This window comes from Notolepis coatsorum, assembly GCF_963971535.1.
Source record: "Notolepis coatsorum genome assembly, chromosome: 12".
In the NCBI taxonomy this organism is placed as follows: Eukaryota; Metazoa; Chordata; class Actinopteri; order Aulopiformes; family Paralepididae; genus Notolepis; species Notolepis coatsorum.
Genome location: NC_140176.1, coordinates 42694321 through 42715071, shown reverse-complemented (window position 1 = coordinate 42715071; position 20751 = coordinate 42694321). Strand labels below are relative to the sequence as shown.

The 20751-nt window shown below is 43.2% G+C and overlaps 1 protein-coding gene across 1 annotated transcript in view; it reads left to right on the top strand.

The window, feature by feature from the left end:
* Window positions 1–20751, top strand: part of ube3c (ubiquitin protein ligase E3C) — a gene marked incomplete at its 3' end in the record, with an annotated part of 124468 nt that overhangs the window by 57390 nt on the left and 46327 nt on the right. The window contains exons 12-14 of the mRNA XM_084325633.1: window positions 5458–5544; window positions 8383–8573; window positions 9400–9629. Of these exons, the coding sequence (XP_084181759.1) occupies window positions 5458–5544; window positions 8383–8573; window positions 9400–9629 (508 nt within the window). The remainder of the gene's footprint in view (window positions 1–5457; window positions 5545–8382; window positions 8574–9399; window positions 9630–20751) is intronic.

Below are 20751 nucleotides of genomic sequence, written 5' to 3'. Positions count from 1 at the left end.
TCCACATTGATGTGGCATAATTGCGAAACGTATTTAGTCCCTTGTTTGAGCCGAATCTGGGTTTAACATGATTTGTTGAGCTTCCTCTGGTGTAGTGGTTGTGGTATTCACTGACCTTTGGGAAGTATTTTGACATGTACATGGGTACCTTAGTCGTATAGTGTATCTTGTAGACCAGGCCCATTGCAAGTTGCTGTACTCTGTCGTCTACTCTAAACCATCCTAGGTTGTCAAAGTGGGCAGGGGTACTAAATCCAGATTGTACTCTGCCATTGGAAAGAGGAGATTTGGCCATAGATGTGTGACTTGGCTATAATAAGGTCATTTATAGGCCTGATATTCTATATTCTATAATAATAATAATAATAATAATAGTTTCATTTTATATAGCGCCTTTCAAGAGACCCAAGGTCGCTTTACATAGGGGGGGGGGGGAATAACAAAGTAACAAACATAGTGGACAGACACAACATATAAATATAAAGTGAGAAATTAGGGTTAAAGGCCAAGTTGAAGAGGTGGGTTTTGAGCAGTTTTGGGGCGGCGGTGCATGTGTCCGGATGGCAGAATTCAGTACTGTATCTACAAAACCTTCTATCATCTTCCCTTTATTAATTTGCTTAGATTTTTTGTACACGTGATCTCAAGGCGGATTTTCTGAAAATAGGGCTAGGGCTCAAGAGGTTAAAAGTGAATTGTATCCTTTTAAATGCCCTTTTAAAATGAAAAATAGTGCTTGGAAAAGTACTTGAAAGTCCTTGATTTAGCAATGTCTGTGGGAACACTGCATTATACAACTGCGTGTTTTCTGCTGAAACGCAGATTCTTTCATTACTCCTGAAATGAAAATGATCGGCGTGTGATTCATCAAGCTGGGGAAAAACCCACGCGCATGTACATGTGTGCGCGCACAGGCCCCCCCTTTCCCTTTTTTCTTTTTTGATGTCTTGACTTTATTAGTGGGTTCATTCCGTGATTGAAATGGAGGTTTGGTTCCCCAGCAAACCGTAAATCACGCTGTCAGCCGGCATTTAGTGCTTTGTTTCCCATTTCAATCAAACACCCCGCATCACTGTTAAGGAGCAGAGCACCGCGCCGGACCCCCCTGCGCTCCCCTCCTGGGCCTTGTACTGACAGATGGCGGGGGGCTCGGCGCCGGTCATTTCTCATGCCTTATTAAAGGGCATCTGTCACTCCGCCCTGATGGCTCATTTTCATTTTGGGGCCTTTCAAATTTGGCTGCTCTGCGGTAAGAGATTGGACGTGGCGACATTGATATTAGTATGTATTTAGATTATATGATATTCCATTCACTACACCCCCACCTTACTCTCTCTCTCTCTCTCTTTCTCTCTCTCTCTCTCTCTCTCTCTCTCTCTCTCTCTCTCTCTCTCTCTCTCTCTCTCTTTTCCTTCTCTATCGCTCGTTCACCTTCTTTCTTTCTCTCTCTCCTTCTCTATCGCTTGTTTACCTCTTCTTTCTCTCCTTCTCGTTCACCTCTTCTTTCTCTCTCCCTCTCTCTCTAGCTCTTATCTCTCGTTCACCTCTTCTTTCTCTCTTCCTCTCTCTTCTATCTCTCGTTTACCTCTTCTTTCTCTCTCTAGCTCTTCTTCTATCTCTTGTTCACCTCTTCTTTCTTTCTCTCTCTTCCTCTCCCTTCTATCTCTCTTTCACCCTGTCTCTATCTCTCCTTCTCTGTCGCTCATTCACCTCTTTCTCTCCATTGACCTTTCCTCCCCCCTCTCTCTCTCTCTCTCTCTCTCTCTTTCTCTCTCTCTCTCTCTCTCTCTCTCTCTCTCTCTCTCTCTCTCTCTCTCTCTCTCTCTCTCTCTCTCTCTCTCTCGTGTGTGAAGAGAAGGGAGATGTCCCGTTAAGGGCAGGCATCCTTATAGGTGCCAATACTGTCACTCTCTTAGACAGGGGCTCCATTATATGCAGGGAGGGTTTATTTAGCTTTTTTTTACCTTACTTACCACATTATTGTCACCTGTTGTTAACCCTCTGTGTGAAAAGGCACACAAACACACAACACACACACACTCTTGAACAAAGCAGCTTCACACCTTGGTGCCATGGCCGGCTACCCCCCTCTCCCCTCTCCTCCTCCTCCCCCCTCCTTCTCCTCCTCCTCAGTGTTATCATGTAATTCAGTGGGAGTGTAGGAGCGCTGCGGGGTCAGGGCGAGGGCCAGGCCTCCTCCTCCTCCTGTGTCCTCCATTGTCTCCCTGCCCGGCCATTAAGTTAAATGGGACTCTAGCAGGAAGCCAGAGGGGCTGTTTATGACCCGCGCCCGATACCCTCGCCAGCAACTAGTTTACTAATGGAAGGTGCCTCGCCTAAATAAAGCTTAATGGCTCGTTTAATCTCTTTTCTGCGCGCACAAGGTATAAAGGAGAGAGGGAGATATAGAGGGAGATGGGGAGGGAGAGAGGCCAAGAAAATTCCTCTTGGGAAATGCTGGTTAACAGCGGCGTTTATTCTTTTTTTTTAACCATTTATGTGTGTCCTCTGGTTAATTGGGCAAAGTTAACAATCCTAGCTTAGAGGGCAGCGAAGAAGAAAGTCACCTTAAAGGTGCACACAACCCCCTTACACAGAGTACAATCTATCCATCCACATAGTTTCTGTGTGATTTGCCTCGTTTTGGAGATATCTGCCGTAGAGATATCTGCTGTCACTCCCAATATAAATGAGCTGAATGGCACTCTGCTTCTGGCGCTCAAAGGATCAACTCTAAACTAGTGCTGTCAATCGATTCAAATATTTAATCTGATTAATCGCATGATTGTCCATAGTTAACTCGCGATTAATCGCATCTTAAAAATAAATGTTTGTATCTACCTTAACCTTTTCCGCCTGTGCGGTCTGTCGGCGGACCGCAAATGACATCTGGTCATAAATCAATAATCTCCAGATTGTTCTATAAAAGTAGCATTTATTTTTTCCAAACGTATTCAAGTATAAACATCATAACCATGTCACAACAGCATTTGTTTGCTGCAGCTCAAATGTATCCCCTTGCCCCACTTTGCCTTTTATGTCTCTGTCTGTGTTTTGTGTATTTTGTATGTTTGTTTTTGTTTTTGCTGCCATTTTGGCCAGGTCTTGCTCGAAAAAGAGATCTTTGATCTCAAGTGACTACCTGGTAAAATAAAGGTAAAATAAAATAATGTATATGATCATCAATACGTTAGTTTAGGAATAGGTTAAACTGAGGGCGGCTACGTCGCGTAGTGGGCAAGGCGCTCGCCACGAATGCGGAGACGCTGGGCTCGCCTGTTCGAGCCCAGCGCTCCACATTGCTTTCAGTTTAGCTGGTCGTTCATACTAATACACATTGGCCGTATTAGGGGGTGGGAAACTGATGGGTGGGGATCGGGCGTTGTGGACAGCGACTCCTACAGGTCGGTTGGTGCGCCTGCGCAGTAGAATCAGGAAGTGTCAGGGGCAGCGTGAGCCTCCCACGCGTTACTCCTCGCCACTGAGAGATCGAGCTGCGCAGGTGAAAAGATGCGACTGCTGTTACCTCAAGTACCGGAGGGGACTTGTGCTATGTATGACTTAGTCCACATTGCAGCCGGCTTGTGGGAGGCAAGAAACAGCGTTCGTGATAGGGGAGGGTTGAATTGGATGATACGAAATTGGGATGGGAGAAAAATATAGAAAATGGGAGAAAAAGTGGATCAAAAAAAGGAATAGGTTAAAGTGTTATTAGATAGATTTTCCTTCTCGAAATGTCAATGTTATTTCACGAGAAGCGACCATTTTGGAACACCTTGAATCATGGGAATTGTAGTTTTTTGCAGCCATTTTGTAGCGGACATCCAGAGCTCTGGATCTGCGTTGGAATTTTTCAAAACTACACTTCCTGAAAGGTTCTATGGGGTTCAAGGTTCATAGTTATGTATGCATTATATTAATAACTCTTATTATTCGGGATAATATACCACAACATGTAACGTTATTGACAAATATTGAAACGCAGTTAGTTTCTCTTCCCTATTGTTAGCATGCAGCAACAGTTGGATCTGATTTTTTTTCACTGTGGTGAAAATAAAAAAGTACAGTAGATTTCATTATCTGTTCTTATGCACGCCTGGTGATACTAAATCCAAATTGAACTCGGGCATTTGAAAGATAATATATGTATATATAAATGTGCGAATTGGCTATAATAAGGTACTTTATAAGCCTGCTAATCTATATTCTATAATAATATTTCAAATTGCATTGGTCTGGATGGGAGAATTCAGTACTGTATCTACAGAACCTTCTGTTTAATCATCTTCCCTTTATTAATTTCCTTAGATTTTTGTACACATGATCTCTAAGGTACTGAACGAGATCAGTGGCAGTTTTTAATGTTTGGTCATTATTAGCATGGTGTTATTCACTGTCAAAGATGCAAAGACAAATCATAATTCATATTCTCCTTTGTTTCATCACAATTTAAGCAAGCCTAGTAATAGACACAATATTTCTGACACTGGGAATACATTCACTGAGGTCCATAGATGTCCCTAGATACCAAGAACATGCAAATGGACCTTGTAGAAGTGGAGCAATATTCCATTTACTTAGGTATGTATTTTAGGCGGATTTTCAGAAAATAGGCTCTGGGTGGACAGATCTTTTTCAAGTTCCAAGTTTTAATACTCTTATCAACATGAGAGTTAACAAATGCTTGCTTTATGCAGCCATTTAACACAAAAGGATGACCCTCATGCATTGCAAATTTGCATCAAATTCAAAACCGAGTGATGCACAAAATAATAATAAGAAAATAATAATTTAAAACAATGAATAAAGTGTGCATGAAATAATAGGGGGAAAAAAACGTTAGTTACATTCACCCACACAAGGGCTGAGTACTCGCATCCCCCCCTCTCTTTCACACACACACACACACACACACACACACACACACACACACACACACACACACACGCTACACGCACACGCTACACACACGCTACACACACGCTACACACACACACACACACACACACACACACACTTTGAGTCAGAAACAAACATAGTATCAATGAGAGTATCAATAATACACCTGAGTGAAGTCTAGTAAAAAGTTTAAAAATAAAAAATCTTCTAAAAAGTTAATCGTGAGTTAAAAAAAATAGTGGCGTTAATAGAATCGTGCCTTAATACCGCGTTAACTTTGACAGCCTTACTCTAAACCCAATGTCTCTTTCCAGAAGCCATGACCCGGTTACTCAAGATAATCCACAGACCTTGTTGTGAGCTGTTTCACGTAGGAACAGAACTACACCCCCATGATAATGAATGCGGGTGGTGAACTGCATCCACACGCTGACTGTAGAGTCTGATTGAATAGCTCTATAATTCTTCTTGTTTGTTTTATGAGGCCCATGTGGGTTATTACGATAAATCCTTTGATTTATTATAATTATTTTTAAATCTGTCTCTTGTTCCCTCCAGACTTCTGTACAGTTTAGCTTTCAATGCTCGGTTTCTGAGGCATCTCTGGCACCTGATAACCTCCATGACAACCAAGATGATCACTGGGTGAGTTTATATATTGACAGAGGTGTGTGTGTGTGCAATGTGCATGTGCGTGTTTGTGTATCTGCATGCATCCATGTGTGTACTTTTCTGCGTTTTAGTGAAATTCTTTCTGTGTCTATCCTGTCTCTTGGAGTTGTGTGTGATTTGTGGCACACACTCCTGCGCAGAGCTGTCTCTACGCCTGTACGTCACAGCCTGCTAAACGACTCTGCCTCAGAGAGCCAAACTCTGTACCAAATACGGACGTCCACGACCAAATGAGTTTGAAAGACAACGTGGCTATAACATTGAATAGGGGTGTAACAGTGCACAGAAGCCATGGTTCGGTACGTACCTCGGTTCTCGGGTCATGGTTCGGTACGTACCTCGGTTTTGGTGTCACAGTTTGGTACGAGTTTGGTACAACAGGGGGAAAAACTACAAAAATAGGTTTCTTGTCATTTATTTTTAACAAACGGTAGTAAAAGTTATACTTAGTTCACCTAGGCTTGCCACAGAAGTCTGTGATACCAGTGTTACTCTGTGTTCAGGCTCCACCAAGTAAATTCACTTGCCCACCTTTTTAAGTTTCACTTTCGCTTCTAGAGTAGATTTAACTTCACATGAAGCAGAGAACAAAGACAGCCCAGTGCAGAGTGCGCGGTTGTTAACCCTTTAATCGCCATGGACGCCGTAACTCGTCATTCCTCGCCATGCTTAATCTGCCAATGACGCCGTAACACGTCATTGAGATCAATATTTAAAAAAATCTGTGATGGCAATCATATTTCTCCCGCGGAGACTTGAGATCTACTGTTGATCCCCTCTCAACTCTCCAACGGTTCAAGAGCGCCATCTGGTGGCCGATCGGCGGATCGCCCAAAACCGGAAACGGAAACTGGTGCTCATCCAAATTCGGTCCGACCACTCGCTATAGCTCCCGGGACTCGAGCTCGACACAATGGATAGCGATCCGTTACCAATAACTCGATAAACAACATGATTTGGACGTATATACTATTATACAACCTGGCGATGGATCGCATATTTCAACATCCCATAATGGGAATCTTTTTGCTCCACGCTCATCGCCCAACGGCCAGAGGAGACTGGGGTAAGTTTCAGCGTTTATTTTTACCGTGTTCGATACAAACTGCTCTAATGATCATATCACCCACACTACATGAATCATCTAACGTTGGCCACGGAATTATAAACGACCCCCCCCCCCCCCCCATCCGGTCAACATCAGATGATAAGTAGTAACTTCTAGAAGCACGTCCATTTGAAATTTTTTATCTGGCGCCGATCGCTATCAAACTGTATTTGATCATCAATATAATGCATTTACTAGGGCTATAAATCACGTTCTGCAGAATGCTGCAGAAAACGATAAAAACATATTTATACTTTAGACCGTATTTTAGTATGAATATGTGAATGAAAAAGTATAACGTTCCTACATCCTGAACGATAGATAATTGACGTTGAATGGGCCATAGTAATGTCAATTTAACAATACAATTTAAAAAGTTATAGCCCTGCAAAGAAGGGGAACTTCTCCATAGACAAATAGAGCTGGCATAGGATGGTATAAGGATGTACATAAGCGTGGCAGAGAAAGGGTTAAGTTGCTCTGTCCGCTTGTCATCATGCCGTTACAGCATTCTTATTTATCATCTGAATTTGAATTTGGCAATACAAGCTTAATATTCAACGTTAAAGATCAAAGTAAGCCTCTACAGATATTGATCATCATTTTGTAAAATGTGCAACCCTAGTATTACCTAGTGTTGTATACAGTAGCCCCCCCCCCTGAGACGTATGCTCAGTAGCCCCCCCGAGATGTATGCCCCACGCACCGAACCGCGACATCTGTAACGCGAAGTCGCGGGACGAATACACGTACCGTTACACCCCTAATACGGAGTATCACAAATAACCAAAAATTAAGCTTGTCTGAACATTTGAGTTATGCAGTGGTGTAGTTATCAGAAAAGTAAACAGGCTATCTTTACTGCGTACGGAAACTACACCTTTATGCCTGCGTTCATTGTTTTCATGGACACAGTGAATAAACAACTGTTTATTATTTAACTTTTTCCAACAAATTATTCATAAGAGACTAAAATATATGGGTTTTTAGTCTACAAAAATTATTTATTCAATATATTAAGGTAAAATAATGAGTATAGGTAGCACTGGTTAGTTTACTACTACTATTACTATTATTACTACTATTACTACTGCTATTACTGGGGGCGACAGTGTCTCGGGAGGTAGAACAGTCGTCTGGTAATCCGTTGGTTCCCGGTTCAATTCCCACTCCTCCCGGGCAGCGTGTCGAAGTGTCCTTGAGCAAGACACTTAACCCCTAACTGCTCCCGATGAGCAGGTTGGCACCTTGCATGATTGCCTCTGCCGTCGGTGTGTGAATGTGTGAGTGAACGGGTAAAATGTGAGGAACAATTGTATTGAATAAAAGCGCTATATAAATGCAGCCATTTACCATTTATATTACTATTACTACTGCCACTACTACTGTTACAACTATTACTACTACTACTACTACTACTACTGCTACTGCTGCTGCTGCTGCTACCACTACTACTACTATTACTATTATTATTACTACTGCTACTACTACTACTACTACTACTACTACTACTACTACTACTACTACTACTACTACTACAACTATTATTACTATCACTATTACTATTATTCCTACTGCTGCTACTACTACTACTACTATCACTATTATTATTATTATTATTATTATTATTCCTACTGCTACTACTATTACTGCCAGCACCAGTACTTGTGTCAACGTGTGTCTCTTCCTCTCCCTGTGGTCAGCTCCTCGGTGCTCCTGCTGCAGGTGATCTCGCGAGGTTCCCCCATGTCCCTGGACGACTCCAACCGCATCATCCCCCTCTTTTACCTCTTCAGCTCCTTGTTCAGCCACTCTCTCATCTCCGTGCACGACAGCGAGTTCTTTGGCCACGAAATGGATGGCAGCGCTCTTATTAATTTCAACATAACCTCTGGTAAAGAAATAAATACAAAGGCAGTGTCATTATCTTCCATCTTTTTAAGTTTTCTTCTTTTTTTCTGAGTGGATATCGCACTTAGTCTCTTTCTTAAAGGTGCCATAGATGACATTCAGCCACTAGATGTCACACTAGAGCACCAGCATGTCATTCATCCAATCAGGTGCATTCCACATGGGGGAAATGGGAAGTAGGGAGACGATACATGCACACAACATGTAAACAGCAACATTCATTTTGGACCTGTAAAAATATTTAAAATTATAAATTAATTAATCAATCATATTTTTTTTGGGGAAGCCGGCGTGGGTGGGTCCTGGTCGTTGTAAACAGCGACTCCTACACTTCGGTCAGGCGCCTGCACAGCAAGGGAAGGATCTGGGAGAGGTAGTGTGACCTTCCAAACGTTACACTCTCCCAGTGAGAGTCCACGCTGCCAGGTGAAAAGAAGCGGTGGGCTGGTTACACGTGTGTCGGAGGAAGCGTGTGATAGTCTCCGCCCTCCCAGACCGACGGTAACGGGTAGAGTGCGCAACAACCAGGAAGGGGATTGGGAATTGGCATAACGACTAACATTGGGAGGGGAGAAAATGGAAAAAGAAGGGGGGAAAAGATAATAAAAAATAATAATAAAAAAATATTACTCTACATACAATTTGTATCTATAGCACCTTTAACCATTTGTGACATTTTAGTCACAGTTTCACAATATCTGTCCTACATTTCATCCGAGGAAGCCATTCAGGATTCAGGACATTATCTGATATCAGTTCATTTCACTCACGACAAGTGACCGTAACATCCCCACCGTCTCTTCCCCCAGTGGGCCAGGGCCAGTCATCCATGATGCCCTTCACCCTGTCCGAGCTGGTGACCCTGTCCCGCTGCCTGCGTGATGCCTGCTTGGGCATCATCAAGCTGGCCTACCCCGAGACCAAGACGGAGCACCGCGAGGAGTACATGGCGGCCTTCCGCAGTGTGGGCGTCAAGACCAACAGTGAGGTCCAGCAGCGCATCCAGGCTGAGCAGAAACGCTGGGTCCAGCTCTTCAAGGTGAGAGCTGTTTACCCTGGTTTCAAATAAATTAACGGCTGCGTTCCTTTTTGTCTTTTTTTACGCGGAATAATTTTACCGGATTATTCAGAGGCGGACAGCAACAGTCTTTGATTGAGGATAGTCAGAACCCAGAATGACATGTCGGAACACACAGAGAGGCCTAGCTTATACAGCAATGGAGCTAGAGCCTAGGCGGGGTGGGGGAAACTGTACAACTGTACAAGCAAAACTGTACATTGGAATATTGACGAAACCATACTTTGTTCCAAGAAGAGGGTCTTGTGTATTCTTGGGTTAGGTAATTTACTGTACATTAGAGGGGGTTGGGTTAGGACATTTACAGGGGCCAGTTTCGAATTGCAGTCTCCTGTAGGTGTTCTTTGAAAGTGGGTAGTGATTCACATTCCTTTACAGCTGTGGGTAGGGCGTTCCACATTGATGTGGCATAATTGCGAAACGTGTTTAGTCCCTTGTTTGAGCCGAATCTGGGTTTAACATGATTTGTGGAGCTCCCTCTGGTGTTGTGGTCGTGGTATTCACTGACCTTTGGGAAGTATTTTGACATGTACATGGGTATCTTAGTCGTGTAGTGTATCTTGTAGACCAGGCCCATTGCAAGTTGCTGTCTTCTACTCTAAGCCATCCTAGGTAGTCAAAGTGGGCAGGGGTGAGGTGGGTTCTAGGAGTAAGGTCAAGTAGTAGTCTGACCAGTTTGTTTTGTGATGTTTGTAATCTTGTTTTTAGCGCCTTTGAGGTACTTTGGTACCATGAGGTGCAAGCATAGTCGTAGTTAGGGATGCACCGATATGAAAATTTGCCACCGATACCGATTGTTCAACTAACACAATCGGCCGATACCGATACCGATATTTGTGGCACATTTTTATTTATTTTTTATTTGTTTTTTTTGTAATATATATATTTTTTGTAATATTTTTTTTTTTTTTTATGAAACTACTGTATATTTGTGTTACAAATTGTGCTCACCGATATGAACATAGGCCTCTTTACTTACTTAAAAAAAGGAAACATCAAGAAATAGCACTATCTCTCTCCCAGTATGGTCTGCCGGGCTGCAGCTAGATACTAGTTCTCCCAGTATGGTCTACCGGGCTGCAGCTGGATACTATTGTCTCAACCAGAGCTCTCAACCAATGAAATTTTGATTGACAGTCGATTCTGCCAATTACGTCACACACCGCTTGCACCCGCCTCTGCTGTTACCACCAATCGGCAAGCGCGTAGACATTTTTTACTTCCGCTTTTGTCCGCCGACTGAACTTTTTTTGCCATTTGACGCGACACAAATTGATGGTTATTTATCGGCTACTGCCATCGGCACATTCGAGCTTATCGGCCGATTGCAGTCAACAAGGCACTTATCGGCCGATACCGATACCCGACCGATACATCGGTGCACCCCTAGTCGTAGTACCCTTGAATGAGTGCTCCTGCCAGAGTCTTCAGGGTATTCTTGTTTACCAGAGAGGAGATCCGGTACAAGAATCTAGTTTGTTGGTTGACTTTTTTGATTACATTGGATGCCATTTTGTCACAGGAAAGATTTGCCTCTAGGATGGAACCTAGGTATGTAATTTCGTCTTTTCTTGTGACAATATTGTCACCCACTGTAACTGAGAAGCCGTCGGTCTTGCTGAGTTTATTTGATCAGAAGAGAATGGACTCTGTTTTACCCAGGTGTAATGATAGTTTGTTATCAGCGAGCCAGGTGCAGATTCTGCCGAGTTCTGAGCTGAGGGTTTTTTCAACCTGTAACTTGTTCTTGTCAGAGTCCAGCAGGGCTGAGTCATCCGCGAACAAGAACAAGTTGCAGTCACAAGCTGACGACATGTCATTTGCATAAATTAGGAACAGTAGCGGTCCTAGTATGCTTCCTTGTGGAACACCACAGCTCACTGTGAGGGGGGGGGGGATAGGGTACCGTTTACCTCTACCATCTGTTCTCTCCCCTCAAGGTAGGATTGCATCCAGCTCACTGATGGACTATCAAAACCAATTGCTTTTAGCTTGTCAATCAGAATGGAGTGATTGACAGTGTCGAAGGCCTTTTGTAGGTCCAGCATGATGACCATGCCGCAGTATTTGCCTGCGTCCACCTCTTGTTTGATGTGGTCGTTCAAATAGAGAAGGCATGTGTCAGTGGAGTGGGATGTTCTGAAGCCAGATTGGAATTCGTAGATTAGATCTTTTTCTGCTAGGTACTTTTCGACCTGTTCGTAGACAATTTTTTCCATGACTTTCGAGATGGAGGTAAGAATAGAAACAGGGCGGTAGTTGCTTGGGTCTAATTTGCTGCCCTTTTTGTGCAGAGGGGTCACTCGCAATTTTGAAGTCCTTGGGGACGTGTCCCTGTTTTATGGAGAGGTTTATTATGTGTGTGATGACTGGGGTGATGGCGGCTGCTGAGTCTCTGAGGAATTTGGAGGGGATGTTGTCATGACCAGTGGCCTTGTTAGGTTGGAGGGCGCTCAGTTTTTTGAGTACCTCATCTGTTGTTACCATTTCCAGTTTGAAGTCGTCTTTGCGGACCCCTAGGTTTTTGTAGTATGCTACTATGTGTTCTACCCCATAATGCCCTGAGTGGGAGGGTAGTTTGTTTACCAGTGTTGTGGCTATGTTTGTGAAGAAAATTTTTAAGTAATTGGCTACATCCAGCTTGTCTGTAATGAGCGTGTTGTCCGTCTTTATGTTTATGTTTGAGAATCTGGTTTTAAGTTTTTTACTGCAGCCTAGTTGATTATTGAGTCATTTCCAAAGTTCACGTGGTTTGTTTTTGTTTTCCTCAGTTTTGTCATTGATGAAATTCTTTTTTGCAGTTTTGGTCATGGAGTTTACGTCATTTCTTAGTCTGTTTCTTTCCAGTTTGAGTTCAGTCACGTGGGCTTGGAGTTCACTGCTCGTGCTTTTGGTAAGCTTTGACTGACTTTTACGTAACTCAGAGCATTTTTTGTCTCTGGTTTTCATAGCGGCCAATATTTCGGAGTGCATCCACGGCTCAGCGCGATTTTTTACCCTGGTGGTTCTTAGGGGGGCCATGTCGTTTAGTATTGTTGAACATTTGGTTTTGAAACCAAGCCATGTTTCTTTAACCAGTGTACCATTGAGATCATCTGACCAGTCCAGACTCTCCAGTTCAAGGTTAAAGGCCTCGCTAGAGTAGGTTTTGAGATCTCTAGATGTGACTGTTTTGTGACAGCCGGCCTTTTGTTTTAGCTTTTTGCGGGTACAGAATATCATATAATGATCACTTAACCCGCATGCTATAACCCCTTTATTGGAGATCTTGGATTTGTCAGAGGTCAGGATGAGGTCAATTAAAGATAGAGCTGATAGCGATAGCAACTGAACATTTTGAAAGATTAAAGATAGAGCTGATAGCGAATCTATTTGAGGCACAGGGGCGACGCAAAGAGGGTCGCGTCCTCCCCGTCTTAATCACGGGACGTTCAACACTCCGGTCATCGCTCTGAGACAGCCGGAGACAGGGAGATGGGGGGCGGCGCATACCAGTGTCTCTGCAGTGGTAGACAGACGCTTAGTCCACTGCGCTACCCGGCCGCCCTAAATGGTGCATTTACAGTATATAGTGCTTTTATCCAAAGCGCTTTACAATTTTTGTTCCTCGTATTTTTTTACCCATTCACTCACACATTCACACACCGACGGCAGAGGCAACCATGCAAGGTGCCGACTGCTCTACCTGTCACCCTCTACCTGGGAAGTCCAAACCAAACTCCTCCTCCCTGATCCCTGGCGAACTTCATGCCTAAAACGGCATGAAGCGCTTTCGTTTGGGAAAAACTCATATTGCGCCCCGTCTCTCGCCTAAAACAACATAATCTGACATGTGACCATTGTGGAAAACCAGAAATATCATGTAGTCTGATCCCGGCATAACACACGTCTTACAACAACAGTGGAACTTTCTGATTCTGATTCAGAACCTCTATGGCTCCATTCTCAAAAGTGGCCCAAATCTGATTTCTTTGCTCATAATGTGACTCAGGTCTGCAGTGTGAACGGCACAAATCACATGGAATCTGATATATTAATTTTCTGATTTGGGCCACTTTCATACGTATTCCTAAATCAGATACAGGTCAGATAAAAGAAATTCAAATAATAAATAAAAATAGAAAATCTACCTTCATGCGACTTGTACGTCACTCTTCTTTTATTGTTAACCCATTCGAGGCCAAACCCGAGATAAGTCTGGTTAACTCGCCATGCTCTGGGCGCCAAACCCGAGAAATCTCGGGTTTTAATCGATATTTCTTTGATTGGCTATATCTATTCATTTTTCATCCATCTAGCCTGACGTTATCATTGGGAATGGGTCTGAGCTCGCAAAGGGCAAATACTGCCACCTATCGTCTCCCGGATGGTATTGCACATCATTGGAATCCCTCTGGCTGGGGTTGTGCATAAAAAAAAAAAGTCCGGTCCAGGTTTTCCTTCTCGGGCATGCAGTATCGTTATAACAGATGGTCTGGACTGGGGACACTCTGAGCAGCCTGGATTATGTGTTTTGGATATATAACGTTGGATCAATAAACGCGATCAATATTTGGAAAGGCGATCAGGAATTGGATTCATCTTTTTGCAGGACATCAGATGTGAGGTAAGGACTCTATGTTACCAATCTTGGGTTAATCAGATGTTTCTTTCACAGCGATCACAACGTGTCTGTGTGCGTGGCTCCGACCAAGGCACGGATAAGCGATTTTTCAGCCCGCTTCTGTATCGTGCATGAGGACACATATACTATCGATAATCTAGCGTTTATTTGAAAACGTTTCATAAATCAGCTGAAAAATTACAACGTGTTTTGTGTATTCCACTAAAGGGCTATTATCGCGTCTTTCTCTGGAATTACTAGAAATCACAAACTATACTCGTATTCAAAACGGTATAAAACAGAAATGTACTGATGAAAAAACAATCTGTTTTGTACATGTTGACTGCAAGCAACTCATTGATAAGCGACGGGTGTATTAGACCCATAGCCATAATTTAAGATATATTCTAAGCACTCGCAAATAAGTCATATCCTACATTGGATAAAGCACTGGCACTAAAGGGTCACAGCGCCCTCTGCTCTTGGCTCCAGAAGTGTTAATTTGTGCATGCGGGTCAGTTTAGGAGTGTAACCAGTTCACACTGTAATATGATATTGGCCACATAAAAAAATTATTATAATAAAAATAAACTAATGTGAACATCCCAAAAAGAAAATAATAATTATAAGTCAGATCTGAGCAATAAATCAGAATTGAGGCTTGCCGTGTGAACGTAGCCCATCACTCAAGATAACATTCAATACTATGCACATGATTTTACGCTTTACCACGAAAACCCAATACCAGTGCATACCCCCCCTTAACCCTTTCACTGCCGCACTACCAAAACGGTTAACCCTTTCACTGCGACAATACACAGGTTAACCCTTTCACTGCCACGGCAGCCGGTTAACGGCGACCGTCGGTTGTGTGATAGTAAAGGGTTAACCTTCTGTCGTGTGGCAGTGAAAAGGTTAACACAATCTGCGCCAACAACGTTTATATATGTGTTTACTTGACAACCGTTGAACCCCAACCACGTTTATATATACCGGTACGTTATTTGGTTCGTTTTCCTTTTTTTTATTTTAATATTCTATTCAATGTCACGGGCCTGTCTGTTGCCGTTAAAACGCATACTGAGACCCCGAGGGTGCAGTACCGGCCAGATCCGGCTAGGTGGCAGTATCGAGAGTGCAGTAAACCCTGTTCCCTGTAAACGTGTGTTACGTTTAAATACCTCTGGGCGCTAAATTTAGACTGAGCCGAGTAAATCGCTTCATCCGACCACTTCGAAACGCATCTGGCACACTCTATCCATAAGCAGAATAAAGCCGAAGGCCGGACCAGCACTCTCAGATTTTAAAAAATTGTTTTTAATGGCAGCCTATAGTACAGACATGTTTCGGAACAGGTGTTCCATCTTCAGTGTAATAGGCTAGCAGTGATAGCTTGTAAAAATGGGAGCTATATACCATGTGGGCAGGAAGTGACATCATAGAGGTGAGCTTGGGAATGCTAGTGAACTTTGACCTCCAGAGTAAGGACTCGTTAATGTAGCATGTTGCAAACAAATTTTTACCAGAAACTTAAATAAGCCAAAAGCAAACACAAAATTCTATAAGCAAAGAACCACTACAACAGAAGGAAAACTTTTCTCAATTCATAAAATAATAATAATATACTCATGAAAATAAAAGTAATAAAAAGTCACTTGTAGGAAGCAGGATAACAACATTTTTTTTCATTCATTCCCTTTGGTACAGAGCCATTAATCAAATGAATATAGTAACCTGTCTCCCCTCTGAGGGCATTGTAGACTAACAAGTCCTTTAAACAATAAGATTGCATTAGGAGAAAATAGAGAGATACAGTACACTCTTAAGCAAGGACATAGTGGTGCTAATCACTCAAATAAACACTTGAAATGTCAGTAGATGTGTATATCTCCGGGACCGATGATCCTGTCTTGCTTACTCCTCCATGGTGGCCGTCCGGAAACATCATCTACGGAGGGAGCACAGCGGATACATCTCCTTCTTAGGTCGGTCTCTGGGCTGCCTGGTAGGCCTGCAGAAGTGCAGGAGGCACCAAGTGTGTAGATAGTCCCGTTCGTCTCCTCGTCTCCCGCATCTCTTATGCCGCTCGATGTCATGCCTTGGCAAAAAGCAGGCCCCTCAGGATGATGGCATCCTGCCAATCGTTAATAAGGGTCACGCCATGGAGTAGGATGTCTCTTGACTCCATCGTTGTAGCTACGAAAGCTGATGTAAATCCACTAGGGACAGGGTGGACTGTAAACTCTGGAGCTGCAGGTCTCTAAACTACCAAAGTAGCTATGTATCAAAAGTCAAGTTAGACCGCGCTCTCAGTATATGACACTGGGTGCTGAAATCCCAAACATTTAAGCAGAATAAAGCCGAAGGCCGGACCAGCACTCTCAGATTTAAAAAAATTGTTTTTAATGGCAGCCTATAGTACAGACATGTTTCGGAACAGGTGTTCCATCTTCAGTGTAATAGGCTAGCAGTGATAGCTTCTAACACTCTATCCATAAATTGTGCCAAATTATGTCCGGGACCAGATGGACACCAATACTGGAAATCGCGACAATTGGAATATTCTTTTTGGAATACCACCGACCAAAGGTAAGGACTATCTGACATAAATTTCAGCTTGATCCAACAATGTTTTCATATCGATCCAGCTGATCAGCGTCTGTAGTGTTCAAGAAGAAAGCCGTTACTGGCCATCAAAGCATTTTTTTTTCAATAGTCAACTGTTCCGGAATGTACTTGAAAGTACTGCGTTTTACTTTTACCTCGAAAGTGTTTGAGTTTACAAAAGGTCCTTTGCGCTATATAATATATATTATTCCTAAAATTGCTGCACTTTGTTAAAATTAGCATTGATCTGTTGGTCTGTGTAGTAGCTAATACAGGATTTTGCTGCTTAAACGTATGTATAATGTATATTCATTGATTCACTCGTATACCAAAATGAATTTGAATTGAAAATTGTTGCTTTTCGCATCATTTACATTTACATTACATTTAGTCATTTAGCTGACGCTTTACAACAAAGCGACTTACAAGTTCTGTACGACAAGTCATCCGGAAGGGCACAACTCTATCAGCTGAGTAACAATGTTCATAAAAGTGTTGAGTGCTACAGTGTAGGTTAGTTTATTAGGACAAGTGCATGACAGTAAGGTTAGTTAGGGTTAGATTTGTTTTTAAATTAAAATGTTGTTAAAAAAAAAATGTATTTGAGATAATGGTTGAAGAAGTGCGTCTTTAGTCGACGGCGAAAGATTGGATGGGATTCGGCTGTCCTAACTGGGGTGGGTAGTTCATTCCACCATTGTGGGGCAAGGACTGAGAAAAAGCAGGTTCTCCTTGATGACCCTCCCGGAGCTCGGATAGGAGTGGGTCTGAGACGGCCAGAAGATGCAGAGCGTAGGGGTCTTGAGGGTGTGTAGTTAGAGACCATTGACCAGAGGTAGGCGGGAGCGGTTCCCTTTGCCGCACGTAGGGATCGGAATGGAGAATCAGAATCGATTGGGAACCGGTTCCTAATTGTCCGATTCCTGGAATCGCTTTTTTATTAACGTTTGCTTTAATCACAGTAATGTTGGCGAGCTAGCTAAATTATACATAAATAGTTTTTCATATAAATCAATCTTCACTAAGACATTAAAACGGTGGTGCGGCACGGTCTACAGAGACGCAGAAAAAGGCTACCAAATCCATTCCGAGACAACTCCGAGACTGACTAGCATCGCGCGTAACAAGTCTCGGGGCTAGATCCACAAAGAATGGATTGCACGGTGCTAATTGCACCCTTACTTACAATTCATTATGAATTGAAAATGGGGGACCCTGATGTAAACAAGACGAAAGTGACACCACGTTCCTAGGGGAAACACTGCTGTGTGCGCACGCGCGCGACATCAGAGGAGGTAGAAGCCTCGGAATTTCGGTAGGTGAATTGCTTTCCTAGATGTTACTTATGTGTCAAGTTATGTTTTTACTTTTAACCTTTATTTATACAGGTAGGTTATTGCTAACAAATTCTCTTTAGCAATAATGACCTGTTGAATGCAACTACAGTTCAATAGATTAAATTAGTTCTCAAATACATTATTTTATTTAAGTATATAGTTAATTTATTTTTTCTGACATGGGGGCTCACCAATAAATGATAAATGACAATCAGAAATGTCAAGTTGCATGTTATTCTAACCAGCTTAGTTCTGTTGCATTTCCAATTAATTTATTTAAATTATAAATGTATCAGGAATCAATTAGGGAATCGATAAAGAATCGGATCGATAAGCAGAATCGATAATGGAATCGTATCGATAAAATCTTATCAATTCCCATCCATAGGTCGAGTGCTTGAAGCGGATTCGTGCAGCAATGGGGAGCCAGTGCAGGTCCCTAAGAAGTGGGGTGACATGGGCCGACTTCGGTAGGTTTGAGATCAGGCGGTTCTGAATGAGTTGAAGAGGCTTGGTGGCAGTGGCCGGGAGGCCAGCAAGCAGTGCGTTGCAGTAGTCGAGGCGGGAGATGTTGATTGGACGAGGAGTTGGGTGGCTTCTTTTGTCAGGAAGGGGCGGATCCTTCTGACGTTGCTCAGGAGGAATCTGCAGGTTCTGGTTGTCGCTGCGATGTGAGCAGAGAAGTTCAACTGGTCGTCGAGGACAACACCAAGGTTCTTGGCGGTCGGGTACGCGGTCACAGCTGCATTCTCGACTGTGATGGAAAGGTCGGTCAGGGGGGAGGATTTGGCCGGCAGGTGGAGCAATTCTGTTTTGCTTAGGTTCAGTTTGAGGTGGTTGGTCGTCATCCAGGCGGAGATGTCGGACAGACAGGCCGAGATCCGCTCAGAGACATGGATATCTGAGGGAGGGAAGGAGAGGAAGAGTTGAGTATCATCGTCATAACAATGATACGAGAAGGCATGAGACGTGATAATGTTACCCAGTGATTTAGTGTAGAGGGAGAAGAGAAGGGGTCCTACGACCGAGCCCTGGGGGACACCCTTCCGCAGGGGGCGGGTGGCCGACAGGGTCCCTCTCCATGACACTTGGTAGGAGCGGTCATTGAGGTATGATGTCAGCCATATCAGCGCAGAGCCAGCCAGCATCAAATATTGATATGCGATTAAAATGTGATTAATTTAGATTAATTAACTATAAAGTCTCGAATTAATTCGATTAACATTTTTAATCGAGTCCCACCACTAAAAAAAACAAAAGGATAATAAAGAAATATATAATAATAACAGTAATAGCCAAATTAGACAGTAAACAATAAGAAAAAAAATTAATAAGACATAAAAAAAAATAACATACAATTATAAAACGATAATAAAATATTTAAGTAAAAATTATAGAAATAAAGAAAAATAAGACAATAAAATAAAGATAATAATTCATTTAAAAGCTAGTTTAAAAAGGTAATATTTTAGCTTTTTTCTTTCTTTAATTTCTTTTTTAAGTGCCAACCGAGTCTGCTGTGCTATTGACCTGCGGGAGAGTGTTCCAAAGTTTTGTGGCATAGAATATCCCCAGTGGTGTTTTTTTTCAGCTACAGTATGTGACACAGTGACGGAGTGGGGCTAATTGTGGCGAAGCCTCTCTGTGCGTCGGAGCGTGGCGGAGCCGGTGTTTGTATTTGCGGGGAGCGGGAGGGGGCGTATGCATGATCAGGCAGAGACGAGGTGGGAGAGGAGTCACAGAGGACATCCAGTCGTTATTTACCCAGAGGAAATGAGGCAGATAACAGCGTGTAGGCTTCATTCTCGTTAGCTCTTTTTCTCCCCCCCCACCCTCCCTCCCTTTTATGCTCTACACTCCTTCCCTCTCCTCCTTCCCTCCGCCATCATGGAAACTCGCTCATCAAACGACTTCGCTCCCGGCCTCTCTTTTAGTCTAAAGGATTTCAAAAGCGAGCGCGTGGCGGGAGATCCGTGGAAAGAGAGGGAGAGAGGGGGACAAATAACATGAAGTGCGCGTCAGGAGATTTTCATAAAAGATCTCGGCGCGGAGGCCTCCTGTCAGCTCAAACGACCCATTAAAGAAGTGGGGAGCAGGGGAAATGCATTTTCCAAATTGGCCGACGGGATTTACAGTCAGTTTAGCGCCGGTGACCCCCTAACACGCTAATGTTTGGTTGGTGTCATCAGCCGTCCCTCCCTGTCCTTTATCACCCCCATTGTCGAGCTATCTATTTAATTGAAAGAAGTTAATTGAATGAAAATGATCAACTAAGCTTGTATTAATATTGCTAATGGAACTTTCTTCTTGGCCATGTTTGGAGAGGGATGTCACGCCGGAGTTTGGGAAAGGCCCATTAAGGCGTGCACTTAACCCGATGGGCTAATTAAGGAATGCTTATTCATTCCCCGAGTCAGGGGGTAGGCGCGCTCCGAACCCATCGCCACGCGCCGCTTACAGCGTTTTGCACTCGCCATTATTGCCGGACTCCGATTCGCCGCCCCCTCCCCCGTGATTGATGGTCGTCTTATGAAAA